This window comes from Gymnoscopelus braueri (assembly GCF_963280865.1).
Source record: "Gymnoscopelus braueri genome assembly, chromosome: 20".
Lineage (NCBI taxonomy): Eukaryota > Metazoa > Chordata > Actinopteri > Myctophiformes > Myctophidae > Gymnoscopelus > Gymnoscopelus braueri.
This window is the reverse complement of record NC_137622.1, coordinates 6,529,429-6,556,708: the sequence shown is the minus strand read 5'-3', so window position 1 is coordinate 6,556,708 and position 27,280 is coordinate 6,529,429. Positions and strand designations below refer to the sequence as shown.

Genomic DNA, 27,280 nt, shown 5'->3' with positions numbered 1-27,280 from the left:
GCAATATTTGGTGCGCTTGTATTGTGCAGGTTTTGCATCCTTCAGCATCATTGTTTCCACCAGCTTACCATTGACAAGCTCTCTGCCAAAGTTGGTTGCCACAGGGTAGGTTGGCTGAGACATGTGTGCCCTCTTACATACAACCAACTGATGCAGGGCTCTGAGAAGGTGTAATTGGAAGGCATCTTCAGTAGGTGGACGGCAACGCATGTCTCCTTTGATGTTGCCAAAAAGATGGGCTCGCAGTGCATCCAAGTTACCACTGAAGTCACTCCTCTCATACAGTGAAGCCATGTATCGTCTAGCCGCTGTCACGACATCTTGTGTAACATCCAGACTTTCCCCAGAGTCACCGTATTGGCACAGAGGCAGAAGGTCTTTCAGGTGATCAACGGCAGCTTTGTAGGCACGTCTTTTTCCTCTTCTGTAAAGATAGCTCACTGTGTCACATCCAGTCAGTATGTAGGTGCTGAGGAGTATGGATGAAAGATCGGAAGCTTCAACATCATACTTCACTGCCAGGACATCCACAATTGCATGAGCAGGTAGGTAGATATCCATCTTCTTTACCCATAGCTCCTGTAGGCCATCCATGTGTGTGATGTAATATATGCACATCATGATCACATCTGTGTCAGTAGCCACAACTACAGCCCGTTCGTGGTGCAGATGTTCTACTGAGTATGCAATGTGGGCAAACATCCTGGTATCTGCCTCCTCAAGCTTCTCACAGGACAGTTCTGGAAGCTCAACCTGACAATCTGCTGATAACAGAACAGTGCGACTAGGATCACGGAAAAGTCCACCCAGAATAAGTGTGCATCCAGCAGCAAGTGATTTGTGCTGAGCAGCCCATGCTTCTCCCATATAGTTCAACAGGTTTGCTTTATTCAGTGGATTTTGAACAAAGCCTTTCCATTCAGGTAAGGCAAGAGTATCATGTGGCTTGTACTCCTTCATCTTGCTGGGGCAAGTCTTCATTCTCTTCTCTCGTTCCTCGCCTTTCAGACTTTCAGCTGGAGAGACATCATATCGATCACCAACAAAGTGGATGCAGTCACAGTTGTCTGGGATACCACTAAGGAGCTGCTTCAGGTATTTTACTTGCAGTTCATGGAAGGTGCTGCAACCAAGATGTTGGTGACGCTGGATGAATGCCATGGCATCAACCACCATTACAACAGGCTTGTCGAATGGTGGCAATCTGTCCACTTCACACCATGAACTGCCAAGGGATGTCTTGATTGCAGCCAAGTAGTCAGCCTTATTCCCTTTTCGCATGGCATAACCTTGGTCAAGGGATGGATCTGGCTCAAACAGGGAGGCTGGGCAACTTGTCCACTCATGACCGAAGACTTCTACCTTCTTGTCTTCATCCAAGTCCTGCACAAAGTACAGGTTTCGGACAACAGCACTCTCTTCCTCGTAGACCTTCTTGGCTTTGAGCGCCATGGACATTGGCTTTTTTGTCTTTGCTGCAAATGTGGCAAGTTTCATTGGGGCTATTTTCTCACTGTCTGTTCTTCTTACTGCAGCCAGAGCCTCCAATCCTTTTTCACGGGCGTACACCAAGTCTGTAGATGCAGATTTGTGGCCAGTTGAAATGTTAAGCAACTCCTGTTCTTCACATATGAAGGGATTGATCATCTGGTTTTTGACTACATCTGTTATTTTCAGAACAGTTTCTGTGTCCTTTTGTCCTTGGCTTTTGGAGTCTTCATGGTGTTTGGTGTCCAGATGTACCATAGCCTTTGTCTGCTCTGAAACCGCAGTCAGACACGGAAGAGCGCGCAAGTATTTCTCCATGGCTGCTGGCTGCTGACTGATGCCAGTGAAGAGTTTTGTTTTGGCATCACGGTTGTATGTTTTCTCAAGTGCCATGTCTGTCCAGACACCATTGAAACGACCTTCAGTTTGATGCACAGTAAACTTCCCATCCTTGAATTCTCTATGAATGTCCGGAGCCAGTGTAGGTAGGCTTCTCATGGCTTCCAAGTAGTGGGGCAGGCAGGATACATACTTGTAGTGGCCAGCAGCTACAAGGTCAGCGGCTTCGAATGCTATCAAAGCATTGAATGGGAGATTATCACGTTTTATCAGACCTTTGAATGGGCGAGTAGGCGACGAGTAGGCGCCTACTCGCGATTGTCAGACCATTCATGGGGCGTAATCAGGAGCTACTGACCTACTTGGAGGCGGAGCAGTCCCCACAACAATATTTACGATTCTGTGCCTATCGGTACATAACTCGAACGGCGCTGAGTAGGCACAGGCGAACGTCACACCGTTCAGGACGGCAACTCGGTCGCCTTAGCTCCCTCGGTGGTCCTTCACGGGGTGACAGTTCGCCTGTGACTGCGCGCCTCCGTCATGGTCCGAAACCAAAACCGAAACTGAACTATTTAAGTCATCTCCGTTGGTAGGTCAGTATGTCTTGATAACACCCAATGAATGGTCTGATAAATCACGGGTAGGTCAGTATGTCGCCTATTTCGCCCATTCAAAGGTCTAATAAGAGGTGATAATCTCCCATTCAATGCATTGATAGCATCCGAATCGGGTGACAAGGTATGGTAACATCCTCTCTACTTCAGCCAGGTGTTCCTCCACAGTCACCACAGTTCCTTTAATTTAGGGTTGATTTTAAAAATTTTTTTTGTGGAATGACTATAAAGATTGATGAAAAGAATGAGACATTGGCTGATGTCATAACCCATGGCAAAGTTGATTACTATTGAAGTAAAGATGAAAGTATTGGGGAAAATGCAAAAAAACGGGTGCATTTTTGGTACCAAAAATGTCTATAAATCATTTGGAAAGGCTTTGTGAGTGTATTTTTGGACTTGGTGTTGTTCACATATGTGTTCTGTGTATCTGGGAATCATTTATTGACAGCCTACACAACCTACTGAGCACTTTAAGAAAAGAAACCTAGTTTTTTACAATAGGCGAAAATGGGCAAAAAATAAAGGCTTCATTATACAAAAATGGCCATAACTTTTTTTCGCGATGTTTCCGGCAGAGCAGGCCTCTCTTTCTGTGGACCTTAATGACCAAATTAATAGAAAAAAGCATGACATCACAGGTTCAACCCATTTTCAAGAGCTTTTGGGCCTGTGGATCCCCGACTATAAGCTATTAGGTGGCATAATAAACCGTAAACGAGCGGCCCCCCCCCTCCAAGACTGACCATGAAGCAAAGCCTACCGTCCTCATTATAATCATTCAATAATTTGAATGATTTTACTTTTATTCTCATTATACCCCGCAATGCCAGACGTAGGCTACAACGTCACATCATTAAGCATGATTCATCAGGATCGCTTTGCAAATCCACAAGCTCACACTGCAGCGCAGATTGAATATATTCGGGGCGCAACACCGTTGTCATAAAGTAACAAAGTACATGTAGGCCTACTCAAGTACTGCACTTAAGTACAATTTTTAGGTATTTTTACTTAGGAGTATTGCCAATTTTCAGTACTATTGTATTAGGCTACTTCTACACCCCAACGGCAAATATTGTACTTTTACTCCACTACAATCATTTGAAAACTTTAGTTACTAGTTACTTTGCTATTATCAATTATTATATTATAAAACATACATTAACCACTTTAGCCCTATTTTATAGGCCTACATAGGCTATTTGAAAATAGCCGATCTACAAGCTCACAATGCATCTCATGCAACACATTGTGTTGTAGATCTGCTATTTTCAAACATTAGTACTTTTACTTTTGGTACTTTAAGTACATTTTGATACTAATACTTTTGAGCTTTTACTCAATTTTGAATTCCGGACTTTTATTTGTAACCGAGTATTGATACTTTTACTTAGGTAAAATATCTGAGTACTTTTCCCACCATGCACTGACCGTTGTACGTCGAAGCATAAATTGGTCGTTACTGGATGGATTGCAGCTGCTACTTGAGAGAGACAGACTGCTTGAGATTGCTAAACATTAATCTGCTAGTTAACAAGAGAATTAATGACACTATCCAAAAGTATAAAGCAGGGGTCTTCAACAGGGGGTCCGGGACCCCTAGGGGGTCCTCAGAGTTACTACAGGGGGTCCGCCAAATCTTTGTGTGTTATCTTTTCTTTTTTTTTACCTTAACCACTTGAACCCTGGCATCCCTTTTCTGAGGAGAACTTTAGCCAAAAATAGCAGATCTACAAGCTCACAACGCCTTGCGTTCTGTAGATCGGCTATTTTTGGCAAAGAGATATATAGGTGTAGAGGGGAAAAAAGAGCAGACCAAGTAAACAAAAAAAGTTTAATCTGAAACACAATTTATACAATATAGAGGGGGTCCCTGCTTCGTCTCTCTCAGCTAGGGGGTCCTTGGCCTGAAAACGTTGAAGACCCCTGGTATAAAGAGTATAAAAGATATGTGTAACAGATATGTGACAGTGCTGAAAACAGGGCATTTAAAGATGAATTTGGACACATTGGACAGCAGCAGTGCATTCGGAAATTGCGCACCATGCAGAGCGCACTCGCCTATTAGTTTGTATTGGCCAGTGCGCTCATGAGTTTCTTATACCTGGTGTCATCAATGCAAAGCCGTTGTGTTTCATCGGCTACACACGTTTTGGCTGTTTGCAAGCCAAGGAATATAATTTTAGACGGCAAGATGAAGCATGCATGGTACCAGGCAAGTTATAAAGTTTAATAAGCATCTTTCAGGTGGGGATATATTCTCTATGGACATTAGGCTATAGCTATAGGACTGTCAGTCCATATTTTTAAATGAAAATAATAAAATCATTATCAAAATAATGTATTTTAATATAAAACATGGATCCACCGCAGCTGCACATGATTGTCCATCCTACATAAACAACGTGTGTGTGTGTGTGTGTGTGTGTGTGTGTGTGTGGCATTGCGTATTTCTCTCGGTCCGACCCGCGCCAGGTGTTCCATACAGTAGCGATCCAGATAAATATCAAACATTTTTGAAAATGATTTTGACATGACAAAAAAGGGGGGAGGGGGGCTTCACCCGAGGGGAGGGGTTTTCACTCGAAATATCAAACTATTTTGAACGTGATCGGAGTGGCCCCGATCGTCTTGTGAGCAACTCGGGAGGGTTCAGATTGGATCTTTGAACCCTCACACTAGACGATGTTTATGCCCGAGTTTCGCCCCCGATCTAGGCTGGGGTAGACACGCCCCCCCGATACTCGTGAGGGTTGTTTTTTAGCCCGATTATCTCGTAGTGTATGTCCACCTTTAGTCTAAATTTGAATAGCCCCTTAAAAATTACATCTCCCCATGAGTTGCATTGGCAAAACTATAATACCACCTTGCAGAGCCTGAAAAGCTTAACAATACAATTCAGTCCAACAAACGAGCAAAGATATATCGTATGGGATATGCTCTCAGATATGAAACATTTGGAATATTTGTATGTTGAGCATGGTAAACAACCGGGCCGAGACTCATTTAAATATGTACCACAGCTGAAAACTCTTTCCTTAATAAGCTGTAATCTGACGTCCCTGGATTTTCTGGCACAAGCCAATCTGACTAGACTCTCTTGGTTGGACTTGAGCCAGAATGAGTTGACGGTGGTGACCTATGTCTCTGTGTTCAGTTTTCTCCCTGCTGTCAGGTATATTAAAATGAATGACAACCCTTTATTTTGTGATTGTTCTAATGCTGACTTTCAGCAGTGGATGCTGAACAACAACCAAACACTGGTAGTTGACGCTCACCGCTACACTTGTGGCTTTCCTCTGGATAAAAAGGGAACCAGGTTTCTGGACTTTGACTATCATTCCTGTTGGGTGGACGCTAGCTTCATCTGCTTCATTTCCTCCACTTGTGTGATTGTGCTAACTCTGCTCACATCCTTCACCTACCACTTCCTGAGGTTGCATCTTCTCTATACCTACTACCTCTTCCTGGCCTTCCTTTATGATGCCAAGGAAAGGAAGAGGGGGTCTCCTCAGCGCTACGATGCCTTCATCTCCTACAACGTTCACGATGAGCTCTGGGTTTACAGAGAAATGCTTCCAGTACTGGAGGGAGAGCAGGGCTGGAGACTCTGTCTGCACCACCGAGACTTTCTACCAGGTACAAACCTCTCTGTCTCTAATACTGTATTCATCTAAATATGTCTGTCTCTTTCTGTCAACAATTTGTAAGCAGGTAGGGACCTCTCTGTGTCTGAAAAAACTGTGTTGTAATAGTGGCATTACTATTACAGTATGTGATACTATATGTCTGTCTGTCCCTCAAGAAGTGAAATAGTTTTGAATCTAGTGTGAATACTATCTGTATGTTTTGTTTCCAGGTAAACCCATCATAGAGAACATTACAGATGCCATCTATGGCAGCAGAAAGACCATCTGTGTGATCAGCCATCATTACCTGGAGAGTGAATGGTGCTCTAGAGAGATCCAGATGGCCAGGTGAGGTGGTGGCAATATCGTATGTTATGGGCCCTACAGTGGCAGCATTATTAATTTATAGCCTAATTCATAATTTAATTGATTGATTTAAATACATGTATTCCCCTTTAGTTGTTTTGTGGAGGTATTTGTCATTGTACATTTGCACGTCGTGAGATTTGTCCTCTGTTACCCATCCTAACTATTAGGACAGACAGCCTCTCTACCATAGCCTGGTAAACCCTCCCTCCAGAAATCGCATTTCCATTTGATTCCAGGAGTGAGTCTGGCATGAAGGCTTGTATGGGCGTTTCTAGTGCATTACCAAATAACCGAGCCAATCAGAGTCCTCGCTCATTGTTTTGTGATTGACAGCGGGGGTAGGCCAATCAGGTGGAACCCTGAGTGGTTCACACGTCATTAATCAATACACCTTTCATACAAGCTGCTCATTAACATCAAAGACAAACCAATTACTCCTGGTGATAATCACTGCAGCCTAAAGTGGCTTAATCGGACATCAAAGGGCCACTTGGACATCAAAGCTACATTACTCCCGCCCAGCTCCAGCCCACAGCCAAATTGCTATATAGGTCTGTAGGCCAGACTCACTCCTGGAATCAAATGGAAATGAGATTTCCGGAGGGAGGGTTTACCAGGCTATCTCTACCCACTCAGCGGTCAGCCCACACTATTAGACTATTGGTTGAGTCATGAAGTGAATTATTGTACTGAGGCTGTGCGTGTGTATACCTATATCATTTATGTGACCCAGGGCAAAAACATTGCAATCATTCATCTAAAAGTTAGAATTTTAACTGGCATGTAGCTCTGAATATAAATTAGGGATGCACCGATATGGAAATTCTTGGCCGATATTGATACCGATGTTTAAAATAACAATTTCGCCGATAGACGATACTGATACCGATACCGTTATTAGTTCCTCCTTTTGTGCCAGGGAAACAAAACAATCTTCATTATAAGAAATAACTATTCAGAATCTGCAGAAACACAACATAATTGCCTTGATGCAAGTAACATTAACGAGTGTCAACGAGCGTCAGCTTTGCTGAACTGAAAGTGACTGGAGTTAGTTAAAAAAGAAAAGCCCTTGAATATGTCATTATAATGTTTACTGTGATTATGGTAAGCTTACATTTCATATCACAAACACCATAGTAAGTGTAAGAGTAAAAACTCCTGTAACTTTTTTTCCCCGATACCGATGTTGACCGATAACGGCAAATATCGTTTGATACCGATATGTGGCCGACATATCGGTGCATTCCTAAATATAATGCATACATATGTATCATATGTCATGTTAATATGAATATAATGCATAAATATGCTTCATGTGTCATGTTAATATGAATATACTGTAATGCATAAATAGCATCATACGGTATGTCATGTTAATATGATCTCTGCCATTATAACATGGAGTTAAACTTAGACCTCACATAGCTTATTGCTTTTCAACAGTTCAACAGTTACAAATATGGCAACATAAAAATCATAGACACGTCCCAATGAAAACAGTTCTTAATAATAATTCACTACAATAACAACTTCTGCAAGAAAGTAGTTCCTGGCTTCCGGAGACTGAGAGCACCAGGAAGAGCAACTTCCTGACAGACTATAGTGTCTGCCTGTTTACTTAGCCAGTCCATTGAGATGGCTTTGTGCTATCAACGAGATTAACTTTTCCCAAACAAACACACAGAGAAACATAACTTAACTGTTTGCTCAATCGCATTGCAACTAAGATATTTGATAGAAATTCATAGTTTTTTAAAGCCAGATTTAACTACTACGTATGTGAACCCCTCAGTCACTCGCCGTCCTACGCAGGCGGTGCTTAGAAGCCCCGCACAGCCGGGGCTTGAAAGGAAAACAAGTGCTCCCCTTACCTCTTTCAGCTACACATACACTGGATCACTGTAGAAATAATAATAATGCAACTGTGTGATTAATATAAACTGATCTAAGGAGAAGATTATGGTGTGTTTTATCACGCCTACTAAACGGAAACTAGCCAATTAGAACTAAAACTATTCGTTTTAGAAATAAAACTTAACTGAGTGTATATGTCCTCTGCTCTCCTGTGTGCAGCTACCGTCTGTTTGATGAACAGAAGGACGTATTGATCCTGGTGTTTCTGGAGGACATTCCAGCCCACCAGTTGTCTCCCTACTATCACATGAGGAGGCTGGTGAAGAGTCACACCTACCTGAGCTGGTCCCAGGCTGGACAGCACCCTGGACTGTTCTGGCAGAACCTACGCAGAGCTCTGGACACACCTCACACTGATCTGGGTTTGAATGAATAATCTATGTATCTGTATCCATATATTGTTACGAATGATGGAATATTTTGTGGCAAATGACCCAAATAGTTTACTGATAAGAAACTCAGAGGTTCAGTGGCCAGATACCCGTCAAACTACAGTACTTCTCTAGAGTGAGTGATAGCCAGGGGCATAACACCAGAGGGAGCTCATCTGACCTTTCCCCAAAATCCGTCTCAAACTTGGGGGAAAATGTATTTTACAATGTTGCCACCAAAATGTTGAATGCCCTACCAACACCCATTAAATATTTTGACTCCCTACCCAAACTCAAAACTAAACTAAAAGAATGGCTGACCTTAAAATACAATTGGGATTATTTAACATCTTTCAACACTTTGGTAGTAGCATCCTCTGCCCCCGCACCCACCCCTCCTTTCTCTGTAAATATACCTTTGAGTTTTTTACCGATGTGTATTGTACATTGTATTGTATATGTATCATATGTACTAATGAATTTGGTACAATGGGCCACAATGGAAATATACTGTTATATACTATTTAGCATAACCTTTGATTGTACTACCTGTACTGTTAACAAACTTGTTCATTAAGTATTTATTCAATCAATCAATCAAAGCTCTGATGAAAACAAGTCTGGGATCATTCTATTTGGTCACAACACATTAATGGATTATTTATTTGTCACGCTCCCCGTGTATATGGACATTTCAATTCATCAATCATGTTCTGTAAATTGGGATCCATGCCAAGCAATGGGCTAGTTAGTGATTGAGCATGCCATTTATATGCCCAAAGCAGGCCTCTTTTTGCAGCCTAGGACACCTCACACACTGCTGCATGATGTTGCAGATCCTTCCCTGGGGAGGGGTCACATCTTCTAGGACCGTACGTATCACTCCAGTTCTTACATCCCTAAACTGACTCCCTGTATGTTAAAGAATTGATTTGATTCAAAATACTACTGTTGGTCTACAAATCTTTGAATGGTTTAGGGCCAAAATACATTCCATCAGATCTTGTGCGATATCATGAACCATCCAGATCTCTCAGGTCATCTGGAAAAGGATCAGCTTTCTGTCCTAGAATTAGAACTAAACGTGGAGAAGCAGCATTTCGTTTTTATTCACCACATATCTGGAACAAACTCTCAGAAAACTATACAGGTCTGCTCTGCTGCCAATATTAGTTCTTTTAAATCACAGCTAAAGACCTTTCTGTTTGCCGCTGCCTTTCATTGATTTTTCTTTCTTTCAATTCTGCACTGTAATTGTATTTGTTATTTTTTACATCTTTTGTTTTTATTGTATCCTAGTGTCATTTTATAATGTGTTTCCTTTGCTTGATGTTTTGTGTAAAGCACATTGAATTGCCTTGTTGTTGAAATGTGCTTCACAAATAAACTTGCCTTGCCTTGTGAAACTGTTTGCAGGACAAAGCATAAATTATGCCATTCATTTATGACACCAGACGAAACTGCCACTGCAAAAACAATAGTGATATTGGTCTGGCCATGCCAGGCTAAAATTGGTATGCCAACACAAAGTGTACAATGTGTGTATGTAGTGTATATTTTAGAATTCAAATGTTATTCACAGCCATTAATATTGAAAAAACACTCTAAGATAGTTTCAAGTTGGTAGGTATGGATAACCATTTTGAAAGTCACTCAGCGGCTTTACAACAATACTGTATTACTCTAATACAAGCCATTTCAATGTGCACATTGATATCAATATGCCTGGAAAAGTCCACAAGCTGCATTTCAAACTCTTGTCTTTTAACCACTTTATTCTTATCTGACGGGGTCCCCCAGGGCTCTATACTATGTCCGGTGGTATTTCCACCTCATACTCGCAATGTGCCACGTTGTGAGCTGGTAGATCTGCTATTTTTGCAGAGTGCTCAACCCAGAATATGGATGAACGGGTTCATTTGGTTAACAATACAGTGATCTAACCAAGAATGTTCATATACATTCTGTAACATTTATTGAGTACAAGCAGAAAACGAAAGCTACATACTGTAGGTAGATAAGGACGGATGGTAGATAGATAAGTAGGATGGTAGATATGGTAGAATTGCATTATTTGATGAGTATAGAACGGGGTGGGCAGCATTTTTAGCAAGAGGACCTTACTGACTTCCATAAATTGAACCAGAGCCACGCTTTGGACAATTTAATTGAAACTTGAGACATGCTGAATTATGTTAAAATTGCATGAATTTGGTAGACTTGACAGATGTCTTTAACAATAGGCTATTTGCCATGCCAGAAGGCTTGGGTCCTTGCGTCACAGCTGTATGTGTACGCTGAGCTTACAATGACAAGATTAGTTACATAAAATAATCCACCTCAATGATTTGTATTTTTGATTTGGTGTCATTAGGCTGATGCCCGTTGGAAATGCATGCCCCTCCGGTTATGCAATACCCGTTGTCAGCGTACCTGTTGTACCCGTCTGTCACCAAAAATGGCAGTCTTACAAGCTATTGTGCTGGGGAGCTTGTAGATCTGCAATTTTTTTTGGGCATGACACTAACTATAAATCCAGCCTTCAGATCATTAATGTTAAATATTAATATTTAAAAAATGATATTCCTGATATTACTAATTATATAGACTAGAACTTCGGCCGCGCTGCGCGCGGCCTCAGCTCTATATCATATGATTATTATATTTGATTAAGATATATGATCTTATAATAATCATGGGGCACGTATAATCATTATCTAATAATCATATAATATAATGAATCATCATACATCTTATTAAGTAATGTGTTCACAGAGAGACAGACAGGCTAGATATAGATAGATATATAGTTAGATAGATAGATAGATAGATAGATAGATAGAATATTCGTTTTATGCTGATGGATAGATAGATAGATAGATAATGTACATTTGTTTGTACTCAAGTACTGTACAAATGTGAGGGGTTTTAACTTTACTGGGTTATGTTCAATTTTCAGTACTTGTACTTCTACTCGACTACATCTCAGAGGCAATTGTCCTTTTGTAAACTGTAGATTTATATAATTATTACACAACCTGCATTAACCACTGTATCCCTATATTCTTTGGCTATTTTAAAATAGGCAGTGTACACGCTCACAACGCGTGGCTTTGCGAGTTGTTGTGAGCTTGTAGATCAGCTGTTTTCTAAAGATTTTTCAACATGTTGACTTATTAGAGGTTGCACATGAACTCTGCAGCCGCACTGTGTCTCTCCAAGGCTGGTGATCATTTGGACGTGACATTGTGTGACAAAAGCCCACAAAATACACCAAAATAACACTGTTCAACGGGCTAATTAGATTGCATTGATGACATTGACCACACTAACGTTCATACAGGTTGTTGATAAGATGTTTAACATAGCCAGCTCACAGTGGTGGCTTATCCAACGGGCTTTAGGTGCTGAAGCACAGGGCACCAACCTGGGGGGGGGCACCAAATGCCGTGGGAGAAAAAAAAACGGCGAAAATCTGCGAAATTTAGAAGCAGGGCTTCCCCCCCCGTTGACAAAACGCTCCCAGGGGGCACCGAGCCATGGACCGCGCAGCACCCCCCGTTGACAAAACGGTCCCGGGGGGCACCGAACCGGGTCCAAGCACCGGGCACCGCGAAGGGTTAGTCCGCCCCTGCCAGCTCAGCTCGCCCTACTCTCACGGAGCCCTGTTGTTGCTGCGTCTGCCTGTAATGGCGACAGCAAGCTCTCTGCGATGGCCTCAGGATGACATGACCAATGAGAGTGAGCGCTTTCGTTGTTGCTAAGATACGGTGTATGGCACATGGGTCTCTGCCCCATAGCTTGTGGATCTCTGTCACATGATTGGCGTAGCCTGCGTTGCCAGGTCTGCCTTTTGTATAATCGATTTTGGTCGCATTTGGGCTCGTTTGCATAGACCACGGCAGCGCTTGTTTCTTTCCCGTTGACTGATGTGGCAAAGGTGCTCAGTTTGGTGAAACGAACCATCCGGAAGTAAATTGCGAGCTGGCGAAGTGATTTGCATAAGTATTGGGGCATAATGCGTTTCATATAATTGTACATCCTGCAAGTACAGTAACGGTATGGGAAGCAGGTATGCTGGGAGGCAGAATATTGAGGATTTTTTGTGAAAAGTTTGGAGTTAGTTGGGCCATGGGTCTGCTTGGATACCCTCCACATGCAATCATTTCATCTCCATGAGTTTGCTTGTCAATTATAGTGGGAGGATATTGTTGTGGGGATGGGGGATAGGATAGGATGAGAAACACAGCTATAAGTTTAAATAATAATACATTATACAATTTAAGAAAATCTTGCTATGACAGCTAGTTAAGTTGAGTACTTCTTTCATCACTGCCACTACACGACTAATACCCAGCTTCTTCCTTTCATACGATACACAGTATTGTAATTGATAGTTTTATTCCTAATAACTTAGCTCTTTAACCCATCATCGTACGTTGCTTTCAAACCCGCAGCCATATGTTTCCTCTGTAGTGACCTGCAGGTCAGGTGGGTTCAGGGAAGATTCAGACCAATTATTGCGGGTGAGGGTCGAGTGGGTCAACCCCGACCACAATCAAATAAATGGAACAGGTCTTGTTCGGGTTGGGCAGGGTCGTTAAATAACACAAACTTTTCTGGGTCTTGTCACGTGTCACTACATACATCGTAAAATCTGCGGACGACACGGCAGTGGTGGGCCTCGTCAGGGACGACAATAAGAACACCTACAGGGAGGAAGTGAGACAGTTGGTGGGCTGGTGCAACACACACAACCTGGTCCTGAATGCCAACAAGACAAAAGAGATCATTGTTGACTTCAGACGGAACCAGCACAGTCACACCCCACTCCTCATAAATGACACTGCAGTGGACGTAGTCCTCCACTGTTCATGTGTACCCTGGGGGTACACATGAACGTCTTCATTTTCGACTCCGGATGAGAAGAGCCCAACTCCCCCCTCCCATCCTCAGTGCATTCTACAGGGGCACTTGAGAGCATCCTGACCAACTGCATCTCTGTCTGGTTTGGAAGTTGTAATGCATCATTGCATGCATCAATGCAACATTGTTTTCTCACTCAACAGTAAACAAACATACAGTATAAGTGAGGGTATCTGCACATATCTAAAGTGTCAATTTAATGACTTTTAAGACCTTTTTTAATACAGTAAAAATTTAATAAGACCATTACTCCGTCAAAAGTAATCAACACACTTTTGCCACTATACTATTGCCAAATTGTGAAATATTACCTGAGAAAAAGGCAAAAAAAAAAAAAAAGCTGATGTACAAGCTCACAACGCTGAGGTGTTGTGAGCATGTATTTTCACAATATTTATCTGTGGAACCGAGTCAAACTAAATGTAATGCCTCAACTCCTACAATTCCAAGTGCTTGTCACGGTGGGGGGTCCGCAGTTCAAATGATTATTTTGGGGGTCGCAGCCTGAAAAGGTTGAGAACCACTACTTTATCCTATCATATTTTTGGTCTATTAGTAGGGTGGATTGCGTCTCATTATGAACTGACTGCATGGCCGAGACTATGTTTTGCAACCTGTCCGTCCGTCCGAATGTGTGTCTGCGTGTCCGTCATTCTGTCTGTGTACAGCTAATCTCCGGCACCGTTGGCTTGATGGCAGTGAGACTGTGCACACACACACCCTGGGTGCCAGAGCAGAACCTCTGCTCTGGCACCCAGGGAGCCCCGAATTTCTCACATGGGCCTGTTATAGAGCCACCAGGAGGCACATTTTTGTAAAACACATTTCTTGACAGTAGATTTTGTCCAAACATCACGCAAATCAGTACACAGTATCTCTATAGTCATTAAATCTTTCAGATTTTTCATGACATCTAAAGTTGGCAGGAGTGGCCTGTTTTGAAAAAAATGCCGCAAATCATGAACGCAGTATCCGATTGCGGTGTGAAACTTTGCAAGCACATTTGCACCTTTTGACATTGCCCTATTAGAGCGCCACCAGGAGGACGATTTTTGCAAAACTTAAAGAAATATATTACTCGTACAGTTTTTTTTTTTTTTTTAACATCACACAAATTGGTACACATTATCTCTATAGTCAAGTGATCAAGATGGAATGGGATTTTTCATAATCCATCCTGATTGGCGAATTCCAAACATTGCTGGCCCACAATAATCTCTCTGATCTGGTCGGAGTCCTGTGCTCCGAGGAGCACTTTTTCTAGTTATGTTATGACCTATTTCAATTGAATTGAAGTACTTCTGCATTTTAACAGTGCTTTATTTTTCACTTCTCTCCATTATTGTCACCTGAGGTGCCACCTGAGCTGTGGTCAAACGAACTTCCATGTCACATGAACTCTCTCAAATGATGCATCAGTCCTCTCACTGTATCACACTGGAAGGATGACTTTTAGGAGTTCAGGTAGGTTTCAATATTTGAATTCCTTTGGTAGAGAAATATTTTCATGGTGCTCTGAAAATCATCCTGGAAACTACAATTCCTTGTGACTTTTCTGCATTAATATTATTTTGAAAGTTTGACCAGATATGTATGTACAGTGTTTCAGAGGCATGACTTAAATTCACTGAAATTTACATCACGAGAGACATCTTTCCTCTGACGTTATGTAAGAATTAAGCAGATGAATGTTGTTCAAGATGGATGAATGATGTAGCAATTACAGTAACTAACAGTAACTAGTACAGTTACAGTAACTATTACATCATATGTGTCTGAAGATAAAGATAAAGATAAACCAAGCTCCAGAATAGACTGCTGTATCAAAAACTGTATGTAGTTGTGATTGTAGATAAAACGGTGCATTAGTCCGACAGTGCATTGTTCCGAAATACCATTGGTCCGACGGCACGCTTTATAACCAAGCCTAACCTTAACCTCGCAAAAAAACTTTGCCAACCCTTACCCTAACCTTAACCTCGCAGAAAACGATGCCAACCCTTACCCCTAACCTCACAAAAGACTATGCCAACCCTTACCCTAACCTTAAGGGATAGTTCACCCCCCAAAAAATCGTATTTTCTATCAATTACATACCCCTGCACGAAGCCTTGAATTCATGGATATGTCTTTGTTTTTGTCGCATTCCTAAGCCAATAATTTGATGACCGCCGGAGTCTCCGGCGGTCATCAAAGACTCTTTGAGACTCTTTGAGACTCAAATTCGGTCATCAAATTATTGGCTTAGGAATGCAACAAAAACAAATCCATGAATTCCATGTGGTGAGAGTCCATTGGGTGAGTAATCGATAGAAAAAAAGTCATTTTGGGGGTGAACTATCCCTTTAAGCTCACTAAAACTAAGCCTAACAGGCGCGCCGATTTATGTGCGCGGCCATGGGGGCTCAACTCGAACCGCAATAGCCCCGCCCCCCCGCCGCCTATTGTTCTAGGTGTTAACGACGCTTTAACACCTATCTGCGCCCGCTTTAGTAATGGTAATGGTAATGATACTGTAAGTTTGAGCCTGACATCTGAGATTCATGAGGAGGATGACCAATTGAGCGTGGGGGCTTTGGCCCCGAAGCCCCCCCCTATCGGCGCCTATGAAGCACTTACTCACTTACTCTAACCTTAAACTCATAAAAAACATGCCTAACCTCACACTAATTTAACAATTAACTATAGTAAGAGACCACACCTCTGCTTAAGTTTAACGTATTTTATTTAACGAAATGAGTCGAACACAACTACATTAAAGAAGTTTGCCTTTAAATCTCGACTTTTATGATCTACTAAGGGGCGGCTGGTATCAATGGGCTAGTGGGGCTAAGCCCCCCCTATAATATTGAAAAAAAAAAAATGAAAAAAAAAAGTTTTAATTTTTTTTAATTTATTTTTTTTATTTTTTATTTTAATTGTCTTTATTATTAAAATGTTATTAAATGTTATTACATGTTATATATTTTTTTTAGAATAGATTATTTTACATGCTGGTGGTGCTGCTGGTGTGTGTGTGTGTGTGTGTGTGAGAGAGAGAAAGAGAGAGAGAGAGAAAGAGAATTCAACTGCCCCTAGCGATCTAACGGTAAGGCTGGCGGACATGACAGTGGATGTGTTGGATGCAGCTCAAAGTGAACTTTACTCAGGTATCTAGTTTGTTGCCGTACGACCTTCCTAGACCGAGTTATTAAAGAAAAACGGGCGACAATGGCCAAAACTCAATCGAAAATCCGCGATCGAAAATCGGCAAAAGTGGCCGTTTTCAAGATGTTTTGGCCATTATCTCTGGAACGGAAGGTCCAATCTGCTCAGTTCAAAGCTTGTTTAATGCGTGACTTTGAGGATATTAAGCTCCTAGCGACACCTTTACGGGGTTTTGGGGTTTTTGGGCCTAAAAGTATGGTAATTGTTCGGACCGGCCCAGTAGGGCCCAGTTAGGGCCAGGCCTTAAAGGGATATTTCACTTTCAAAAAAACTTTTGGTCATTTTATCGTCTACTCAGGCTTGTGTGAGCCCCCAGACCGTTTTTAAGTTTCTTGATTCAGTATTTAGATATTTGATATTCATTTTATCAGACACGCCCCCTTCCTATACAAACCCATTATAACTTCAAACTCCATTTTTAACATGTTAGATTCATCAAAAATACCCATCCTTGGTTCTGCTGACTCTCCCTGCCTTCCTAATACGCGAGGGGGCCATGTTTTTTCGATAATTTTTTTCATTTATTTTTAATATTTTTTGGGGAAAATGACAAAAATGTAATACAATAAAAAAATTAAATAAAATAAATGAAAAAAGTAATCGAAAAAACACGGCCCCCTCACGTATTAGGAGGGCAGGGTGAGTCAGCAGAACCAAGGACGGGTGTTTTTGATGAATCTAACAGGTTAGAAATGGAGTTTGAAGTTATGATGGGTTTGTATAGGAAGGGGGCGTGTCTGATAAAATGATTATCAAATATCTAAATACTAAATCAAGCAACTTAAAAACGGTCTGGGGGGCTCACAAAAGCCTGAGTAGACGATAAAATGACCCTGAAGTTTTTTTTAAAGTGAAATATCCCTTTAATTTTCAGGCCCGTGGAGAACTCTTAGAGAGACAGACAGACAGACAGACAGACAGACAGACAGACAGACAGACAGACAGACAGACAGACAGACAGACAGACAGTGTGTCTGTCTGTCTGTCTGTCTGACTCACTGACTGACTGACTGACTGACTGACTGACTGACTGACTGACTTACTTCCACAGTATGATTTTATATCAATGCTGAAATGCATGATATCATGCTCAAATGCTCTCAGGCAGGATGCCATATGTGCCATCACTATGTGTGACTGACTGATTTGTATACTTTTGTCTATACTTTTGTCAAATGAAAGTATATTTTCCTAAATCTGGATGTGTAAACTATACAGATTATTACTGTGCACATGTACTATATAAGATAGCATGTTTGAGCATAAATATGCATTTTGAGAACCCAAAAAAAATCTGAAGCGCGCATGCTTAGCCCTCCCACCCAAAGTTCCCACCAGCCGCTACTTACAGTTATTAAGAAAGTTATGATAAGAATCAAATACAATTTGAAATCCAAATTAGCAGACACACATGTAGACATAATTAATCCAATTGTTGGCTAAATGTAGGCTACACAATTGCACCAATTTTTTTTTTACGAAGATAAAGAGTAGGCTACAGCTCACAGTTATTTAAAGGGATAGTTCACCCAAAAAAACACTTTTTTCCTATCGATTAGTCACCCCATGGAGACTTGAATTCATTCAGTTCCGGTAGGAGACACAAAGGAGACTCTTTGTGTCTCCCACTGGAACCGCTGCTGGTCATCAAATTATTGGCTTAGGAATGCGACAAAAACTAAAAAATATCCATGAATTCAAGTCTCCATGGGGTGACTAATCGATAGGAAAAAAGGTCATTTTGGGGGTGAACTATCCCTTTAAACTGTTGGGTTCATGACCCAAAACCGACAGTCCAAAAACAGAAAATTTGGACAACAACTGTGTTTCACCTCTGTGTGTAAGTGAAAAAAGTGGGTAAAAGTGGGTTTCACTAGACACACGCACAGTGTGTCTAGTGAAACCCACTTTTAACCTTTACCTGCCCATGTTGAGTTGTAATTATTCCTATAAGGACACGCAAAGAGACAGCAAAGAGGAGAAATTAACTGCATTGCACTGGGACAAATGTATTCTCAGTCTTTAGGACACACAAGTCTGTCAAACATTAATAGTAATAGTCCTTAAAAGGGAAGATGACTAAGACATGTGGAATATAGACTGATAATCTATGTAGAGTTAAATATAAACATTTTTTTCCATGTGTACTGTAACTGTTTACTGTTGTATCCTCTTTAGATCATCAATGCTGAACAGTGTTGTCACCAACCAGTGTCCACAGCAGAATTACTCCACCAAAAGATTTGGATCTGAATTATAATTTAATAACTCATGTAGATGACAGGGCTTTTGTCCCTTTGGTGCAACTTAAAGTGCTCTATATGGTCAGCCTGATCTCCAGAGATCTCCGTAACATTGCACGGATCCAGTGCACTTCATTCCGTGGATAGTCGCCTAGAAACCCCAAAATTGCGTGCATATGTACGGCGAGTCCCACGGTGGGCGTAACCAGTCGCAAGCAGTCCCCACAACAAAATTTACGATTCTGTGCCTATCGGTACATAACTCAAACGGCGCTGAGTAGGCACAGGCGAACGTCACACCGTTCAGGACGGCAACTCGGTCGCCTTAGCTCCCTCGGTGGTCCTTCACGGGGTGACAGTTCGCCTGTGACTGCGCGCCTCCGTCATGGTTTAGTCACAATGGGGGAGATGCGAGGCGGCTATGCACGGAATTTCGGGTTTTTCCGTGTCTATTTCAAAAACTTCAAAAACGTTCAAAGAGAACGTTTCCTCTGGAGATCGGATTGATATGGTCGATAACCAACTAACAACACTGACTGACAATATGTTTCAGGGACTGTCGAAACTCTTGATACTACGCTTGCATTAGTGATGGGCATATCGATACTTGTATCGATATATCGATCGGTTGTCTGAGTATCGTTTGGTATCGATACTTAAAAAAAAATATCGATACATTTTAATGTATTTCCGGTTCCGGTTTACGGCCATTTCCGGTTCCGTTTTGGTACTTCCGTTTCCGATTTATGGCCATTTCCGGTTCCGTTTTGGTACTTCCGTTTCCGATTTATGGCAATTTCCGGTTCCGTTTCTGGTACTTCCGTTTCCGGTTTAAGGCCATTTCCGGTACTGTTTCCGGTTTGTTTCTGTGTCCGGTTCCGGTATCGGTATCGGTACCGATACTGGAAAATTGGCCCCAAAATATATCGTATCGTATCGACTTGAAGAAATGTGGTATCGGCCCATCACTAGCTTGCATTCTAACAATATCAAATTCATCAATGCTGCTGCCTTCCAGTCACTCACCAGCTTACAGGAACTAAGTCTGACATCGACATCCAATCAAATGACAGTTATTCTCCCCGTTTTAAAACTACCAAGCTTACAGGTGCTGAACATCACAATGGATGAGTTAGAGTCTTTTCAGTCAAAAGATGTGCCATTAAACATGTCCTTTGAGCTCAGGGAGTTGAGAGTGAGGTCACAGTCGATAAGAAAGTTTAGCATCACAGCAGCTGTATTTCCACATCTTAAGACAATCAACCTGACATTCTGTTGTAATGATACTGGATGGGAGTGGGACATACCAGCCAAGTATTTTCTAAGGAATATAACTACGGTGTATTTGACTGGTTCTAATATGTCTTTTAACACCATCAGAAAGGCTCTTCAGAGCCTTGATTCCCTGGAGTACCTATGTCTGAACTCAGAGTATGGTGTGTTGATAAACAGAGATCTCTTAAATATTGTCTGCAATATAGCCACACTGAGAACACTCATAATGCATGGTGGCATCAATGCCAACCTAAGTGAAACACTGCCACCTTGTACTCAGCTAACCAACCTGGATCTATCATTGAATGACCTGACTGAACTTTCTAAGGATTCAATAAAACAAATGAAACAACTGAGTCACCTGAACCTTGCCAGTAACCACCTTTCCAAAGTGCCAGACGATGTTAAGAATCTCTCCATGCTTCAAATCCTAAACCTGCGTTTCAATCATATTAATGATTTAAGCTGCTCAGACTTCTTAAATTTAACAAGACTCACACGCCTTCATCTAGATTACAACCACATCTCTGAACTCAAACAGTGTGTTTTTCAACATCTTAATGAGTTAAAGGTTCTAACTGTGAATCAAAATTTAATTGAGACATATGGCGACACATTCAAGACTGGCCTACACAAACTAGAATTATTGGAATTAATTAATAATAATGTCCAGCGGCTCAGCGAAGGGCAATTCATGAGTCTGAAATCGCTCAAGCTCATAGCCATGGAATTAGATGACGACGGATGGAATCCATGGAACAACAACTATTTGGAAGGACTAGATGAACTTGATACACTTAGTCTAAGTTTTAAAATTAAACCCTTAAAAATCACATCTTCACCTCCCCATGAGTTACAATGGCAAAACTACAATAACAACTTACTGAAAAGCCTGAAGAGCTTATCAATACTATTCAATCCACAAAACTATGATACAAATGTATGGGACATGCTCTCAGATATGAAACATTTGGAACATTTTGATCTCTATGGTGGAGCAGTATACCGAGTCTCATTTAAATACGTACCACAGCTGAAGACTCTTTCCATAAGTGGGAGTAATCTGACGTCCCTGGATTTCCTGGCACAAGCCAATCTGACTCAACTCTTTCGGCTGGACCTGACCAAGAATGAGTTGACGGTGATCGATGTCTCCGTGTTCAGTTTTCTCCCTGCTCTCAGGTTTATTAAAATGAATGGCAACCCTTTAGCTTGTGATTGTTCTAATGCTGACTTTCAGCAGTGGATGCAGAACAACAACCAAACACTGGTATTTGACGCTCACAGCTACACTTGTGGCTTTCCTCTGGATAAAAAGGGAACCAGGTTTCTGGACTTTGACTATCATTCCTGTTGGGTGGACGCTAGCTTCATCTACTTCCTTTCCTCCACTTGTGTGATTGTGCTAACTCTGCTCACATCCTTCACCAACCACTTCCTGAGGTTGCATCTTCTCTATACCTACTACCTCTTCCTGGCCTTCCTTTATGATGCCAAGGGAAGAAAGAGAGGGTCTCCTCATCCTTCATATCCTACAACGTTCACGATGAGCTCTGGGTTTACAGAGAAATGCTTCCAGTGCTGGAGGGAGAGCAGGGCTGGAGACTCTGTCTGCACCACAGAGACTTCCTACCAGGTACAAACCTCTGTCTATCTCTAATACTGTATTCATCTAAATATGTCTGTCTCTTTCTGTCAACAATTTGTAAGCAGGTAGGGACCTCTCTGTGTCTGAAAAACTGTGTTGTAATAGTGGCATTACTATTACAGTACGTGATACTACAGTATATGTCTGTCAGTCCCTCAAGAAGTGAAATAGTTTTCAATCTAGTGTGAATATTATCTGTATGTTTTGTTTCCAGGTAAACCCATCATAGAGAACATTACAGATGCCATCTATGGCAGCAGAAAGATCATCTGTGTGATCAGCCATCATTACCTGGAGAGTGAATGGTAGAGATCCAGATGGCCAGGTGAGGTGGGGGCAGTATCATATGTTATGGGCCCTACAGTGGCAGCATTATTAATTTATAGCATAATTCATAATTTAATTGATTGGTTTAAATAAATGTAGTCCCCTTTAGTTGTTTTGTGGAGGTATTTGTCATTGTACATTTGCACGTCGTGAAATTTGTCCTCTGTTACCCATCCTAACTATTAGGACAGACAGCCTCCCTACCCACTCAGCGGTCAGCCCACACTATTAGACTATTGGTTGAGTCATGAAGTGAATTATTGTACTGAGGCTGTGCGTGTGTATACCTATATCATTTATGTGACCCAGGGCAAAAACATTGCAATCATTCATCTAAAAGTCAGAATTGTAACTGGCATGTAGCTCTGAATATAAATTAGGGATGCACCGATATGGAAATTCTTGGCCGATATTGATACCGATGTTTAAAATAACAATTTCGCCGATAGACGATACTGATGCCGATACCGTTATTAGTTCCCCCTTTTGTGCCAGGGAAACAAAAAAATAACTATTCAGAATCTGCAGAAACACAACATAATTGCCTTGATGCAAGTAACATTAACGAGTGTCAACGAGCGTCAGCTGCGCTGAACTGAAAGTGACTGGAGTTAGTTTAAAAAAAAGGCCAAGAATATGTCATGATAATGTTTACTGTGATTATGGTAAGCTTACATTTCATATCACAAACACCATAGAGTAAAAACTCCTGTAACTTTTTTTTTGCCGATACCGATGTTGACCAACGGCAAATATCGCTTGATACCGATATGTGGCCGATATATCGGTGCATTCTTAAATATAATGCATAAATATGTATCATATGTCATGTTAATATTAATATAATGGATAAATATGCTTCATGTGTCATGTTAATATGAATACTGTAATGCATAAATAGCATCATACTGTACAGTATGTCATGTTAATATGATCTCTGCCATTATAACATGGAGGTAAACTTAGACCTCACATAGCTTATTGCTTTTCAACAGTTCAACAGTTACAAATATGGCAACATGAAAATCATAGACACGTTCCAATGAAAACAGTTCTTAATAATAATTAACTACAATAACAACTTCTGCAAGAAAGTAGTTCCTGGCTTCCGGAGACTGAGAGCACCAGGAAGAGCAACTTCCTGACAGACTATAGTGTAAGCCAGTCCATTGAGATGGCTTTGTGCTATCAACGAGATTAACTTTTCCCAAACAAACACACAGAGAAACATAAATTAACTGTTTGCTCAATCAATCGCATTGCAACTAAGATATTTGATAGAAATTCATAGTTTTTTAAAGCCAGATTTAACTACTACGTATGTGAACTTCACTTTGCTTAGTTTTTTTACATCGCTTGTTTTCGCTACAAGCGGCTCAGTCACTCGCCGTCCTACGCAGACGGTGCCTAGAAGCCCCACACAGCTGGGGCTTGAAAGGAAAACAAGCGCATCCCCTTACCTCTTTCAGCTACACATACACTGGATCACTGTAGAAACAAATAATGCAACTGTGATTAATATAAACTGATCTAAGGAGAAGATTATGGTGTGTTTTGTCACGCCTACTAAACAGAAACCAGCCAATTAGAATTAAAACTATTCGGTTTAGAAATAAAGCTTGTACATTGTACTATCCATACAACTTAACTGAGTGTAAATGTCCTCTGGTCTCCTGTGTGCAGCTACCGTCTGTTTGATGAACAGAAGGACGTATTGATCCTGGTGTTTCTGGAGGACATTCCAGCCCACCAGTTGTCTCCCTACTATCACATGAGGAGGCTGGTGAAGAGTCACACCTACCTGAGCTGGTCCCAGGCTGGACAGCACCCTGGACTGTTCTGGCAGAACCTACGCTCTGGACACACCTCACACTGATCTGGGTTTGAATGAATAATCTATGTATCTGTATCCATACATTGTTACGAATGATGGAATATTTTGTGGCAAATGACCCAAATTGTTTACTGATAAGAAACTCAGGGGTTCAGTGGCCAGATACCCGTCAAACTACTTCTCTAGAGATACTAGCCAGGGGCATAACACCAGAGGGAGCTCATCTGACCTAGTTTCCCCAAAATCCGGCTCAAACTTGGGGGGAAATGTATTTTACTATGTTGCCACCAACATAGTAAAACACCTTTCAACACTTTGGTAGTAGCATCCTCTGCCCCCCGCCCCTACCCCTCCTTTCTCTGTAAATATACCTATATATTTTTTACCGATATGTATTGTATATTGTATTGTATGTATCATATGTACTAATGAATTGAGTACAATGGGCCACAATGGAAACAAGCCCCCGGGGCCTTTTGTGTTATATACTATTCAGCATAACCTTTGATTGTACTACCTGTACTGTTAACAAACTTATTCATTAAGTATTCAATCAATCAATCAAAGCTCTGATGAAAACAAGTCTGGGATCATTGTATTTGGTCACAACACATGAATGGATTCTTTATTTGTCACGCTCCCCGTGTGTAAGGACATTTCAATTCATCAATCATGTTCTGTAAATTGGGATCCATGCCAAGCAATGGGCTAGTTAGTGATGAGCATGCCATTTATAGGCCCAAAGCAGGCCTCTTTTTGCAGCCTAGGACACCTCACACACTGCAGCAAGATGTTGCAGATCCTACCCTGGGGAGGGGTCACATCTTCTAGGACTATACGTATCACTCCAGTTCTTAAATCCCTACACTGGCTCCCTGGATGTCAAAGAATTGATTTGATTCAAAATACTACTGTTGGTCTACAAAGCTTTCAATGGTTTAAGGCCAAAATACATTCCATCAGATCCTGTGCGATATCATGAACCATCCAGATCTCTCAGGTCATCTGGGAAAGGATCAGCTTTCTGTCCTAGAATTAGAACTAAACTTGGAGAAGCAGCAATTCGTTTTTATTCACCACATATCTGGAACAAACTCCAAGAAAACTACAGGTCTGCTCTGCTGCCCTCTTAGTTCTCTTAAATCACAGCTAATACCTTTCCGTTTGCCTTTCATTGAGTTTTTTTTCTTTCAATTCTGCACTGTAATTGTATTTGTTATTTTTTACTTATTTTGTTTTTATTGTATCCTCATGTCATTTTATAATGTGTTTCCTTTGCTCGTTTTAGTGTAAAGCACATTGAGTAGCCTTGTTGAAATGTGCTTCACAAATAAACTTGCCTTGCCTTGTGAAACTGTTTGCAGGACAAAGCAAAAAATATGCCATTCATTTATGACACCAGACAAAACTGCCACCGCAAAAACAAAAGTGATATTAGTCTGGCCATGCCAGGCTAAAATTGGTATGCCAACACAAATGTACGAAGTGTGTATCCAGTGTACATTTTAGAATTCACATGCCATTAATACTGAAAAAACACTCTAAGATAGTTTCAAGTTGGTAGGTATGGATAACCATTTTGAAAGTCACTAAGCAGTTTTACAAAAAATACTGTATTACTCTAATACAAGCCATTTCAATGTGCACATTGATATCAATATGCCTGGAAAAATCCAAGCCAGTGCTGCACTTCAAACTCTTGTCTTTTAACCGAGTACAAGCAGAAAACGAAAGGCACAAATGTAGATAATGTAGGACGGTAGGTAGATAGATGGTAGAATTGCATTATTTGATGAGTGTAGAACGGGGTGGGCAGCATTTTTTTTGCCAGAGGGCCATACTGACTTCCATCAATTGAACCAAGAGCCACGGTTTGGACAATTTATTTGAAACTTAAGCATGGGTTTGGTTTCAGTATGCGTCCAGGTAATTCCTCCTATTTCCTTGTAGATCTGTGCTTTTCTGTGACCAGGGCAACACTAACTCACTCCCCAACAGTGGCCATTAAATAGGGAGAGCCTTCCAGCCCAGCACCAATAGCAGCCTGCATAGAGTAATTAGCTCATGCTCTGCACCTGTTCCACTTGTCCAATTGGAGTCCTCAATGCTGAACTGCTGACACTGCCACTATAGAGCGTCGCAGTTCCCGCCCACTTCCTGTTTTTTTTGGTGCCGGAAGAAAAAACTCAATGCATTTTTCCATTGACATTTCCAAAAATATTTATATCTATTAATTTAAGCCCCGAATCAAGCCATCACGAGATGACATGAATCATGTTTTTTTTATTTTATATTTAATTATATGATATACTATATTTAATAAATACCCTTTGTTTTGCCGTTTTCAACAAACAAAAAAAATCACAGAATCAAACGTTTATGGTCATTATTCATGTCATGTCATGATGGCTTGATTCGAGGCTCAAATTAATAGATATAAATATTTTTGGAAATGTCAATGGAAAAATGCATTGAGTTTTTTCTTCCGGCACCAAAAAAAACAGGAAGTGGGCGGGAACTGCGACGCTCTATAGACTGGCTTCCACTGCAACCCAAAATTAAATAATAAAGAAAAGCATGCATGCACAAAAATCTAAAGGAATCAACACAAAGCCAGCTATAATACAAATGAATAAACAGTCTGTCAGCATGACATTATATGCTCTAAAATTCCCTTTATAAATAATTCTTAAAGCTCTTTTTTGTAACATAACCAAAGGAATAATATTTACTCTTAATAATAATAATAATGATAATAATAATAATACTACATCACACTTATATAGCGCTTTTCATTGTACCCAAAGTCGCTTTACATTGGTTCATTGGTCCAGAAAGTAAAGCTTTCCTCACTTGATGCACTCCTCCAACGTGTCCACTAGATGGCAGGCTTTGATCACTGTCAGCTCATGTAGCTGTCCTCACCACAATGTATGATTGCTCCTTCTGGCTTTTTACAGTTTATATCTTAGAAATGTGTAGAATTGATTAATGAAAACACTTTTGAAACATTTTTTAAATAAACAAATTGTCAAAGGTAAACAAAAAAGAGGGAAAGAAAAGAAAGAAAACTGATATTTATGTGAC

General features: G+C 41.0%; 2 protein-coding genes across 2 annotated transcripts in view; one reads left to right on the top strand and one right to left on the bottom strand.

Moving 5' to 3' along the window:
• LOC308076418 (uncharacterized protein) overlaps window positions 1-27,280 on the bottom strand; it is a 218,203-nt gene that overhangs the window by 137,305 nt on the left and 53,618 nt on the right. The gene's annotated exons all lie outside the window — the stretch shown is intronic.
• LOC308076320 (toll-like receptor 13) lies at window positions 5,633-9,974 on the top strand (the record flags this gene model as incomplete). Its single annotated transcript, XM_080416558.1, has 3 exons — window positions 5,633-6,086; window positions 6,307-6,424; window positions 8,522-9,974. The coding sequence occupies 3 exons, from the start codon at window positions 5,633-5,635 to the stop codon at window positions 8,736-8,738; spliced, it is 789 nt and encodes a 262-aa protein (XP_080272684.1). The 3' UTR covers window positions 8,739-9,974.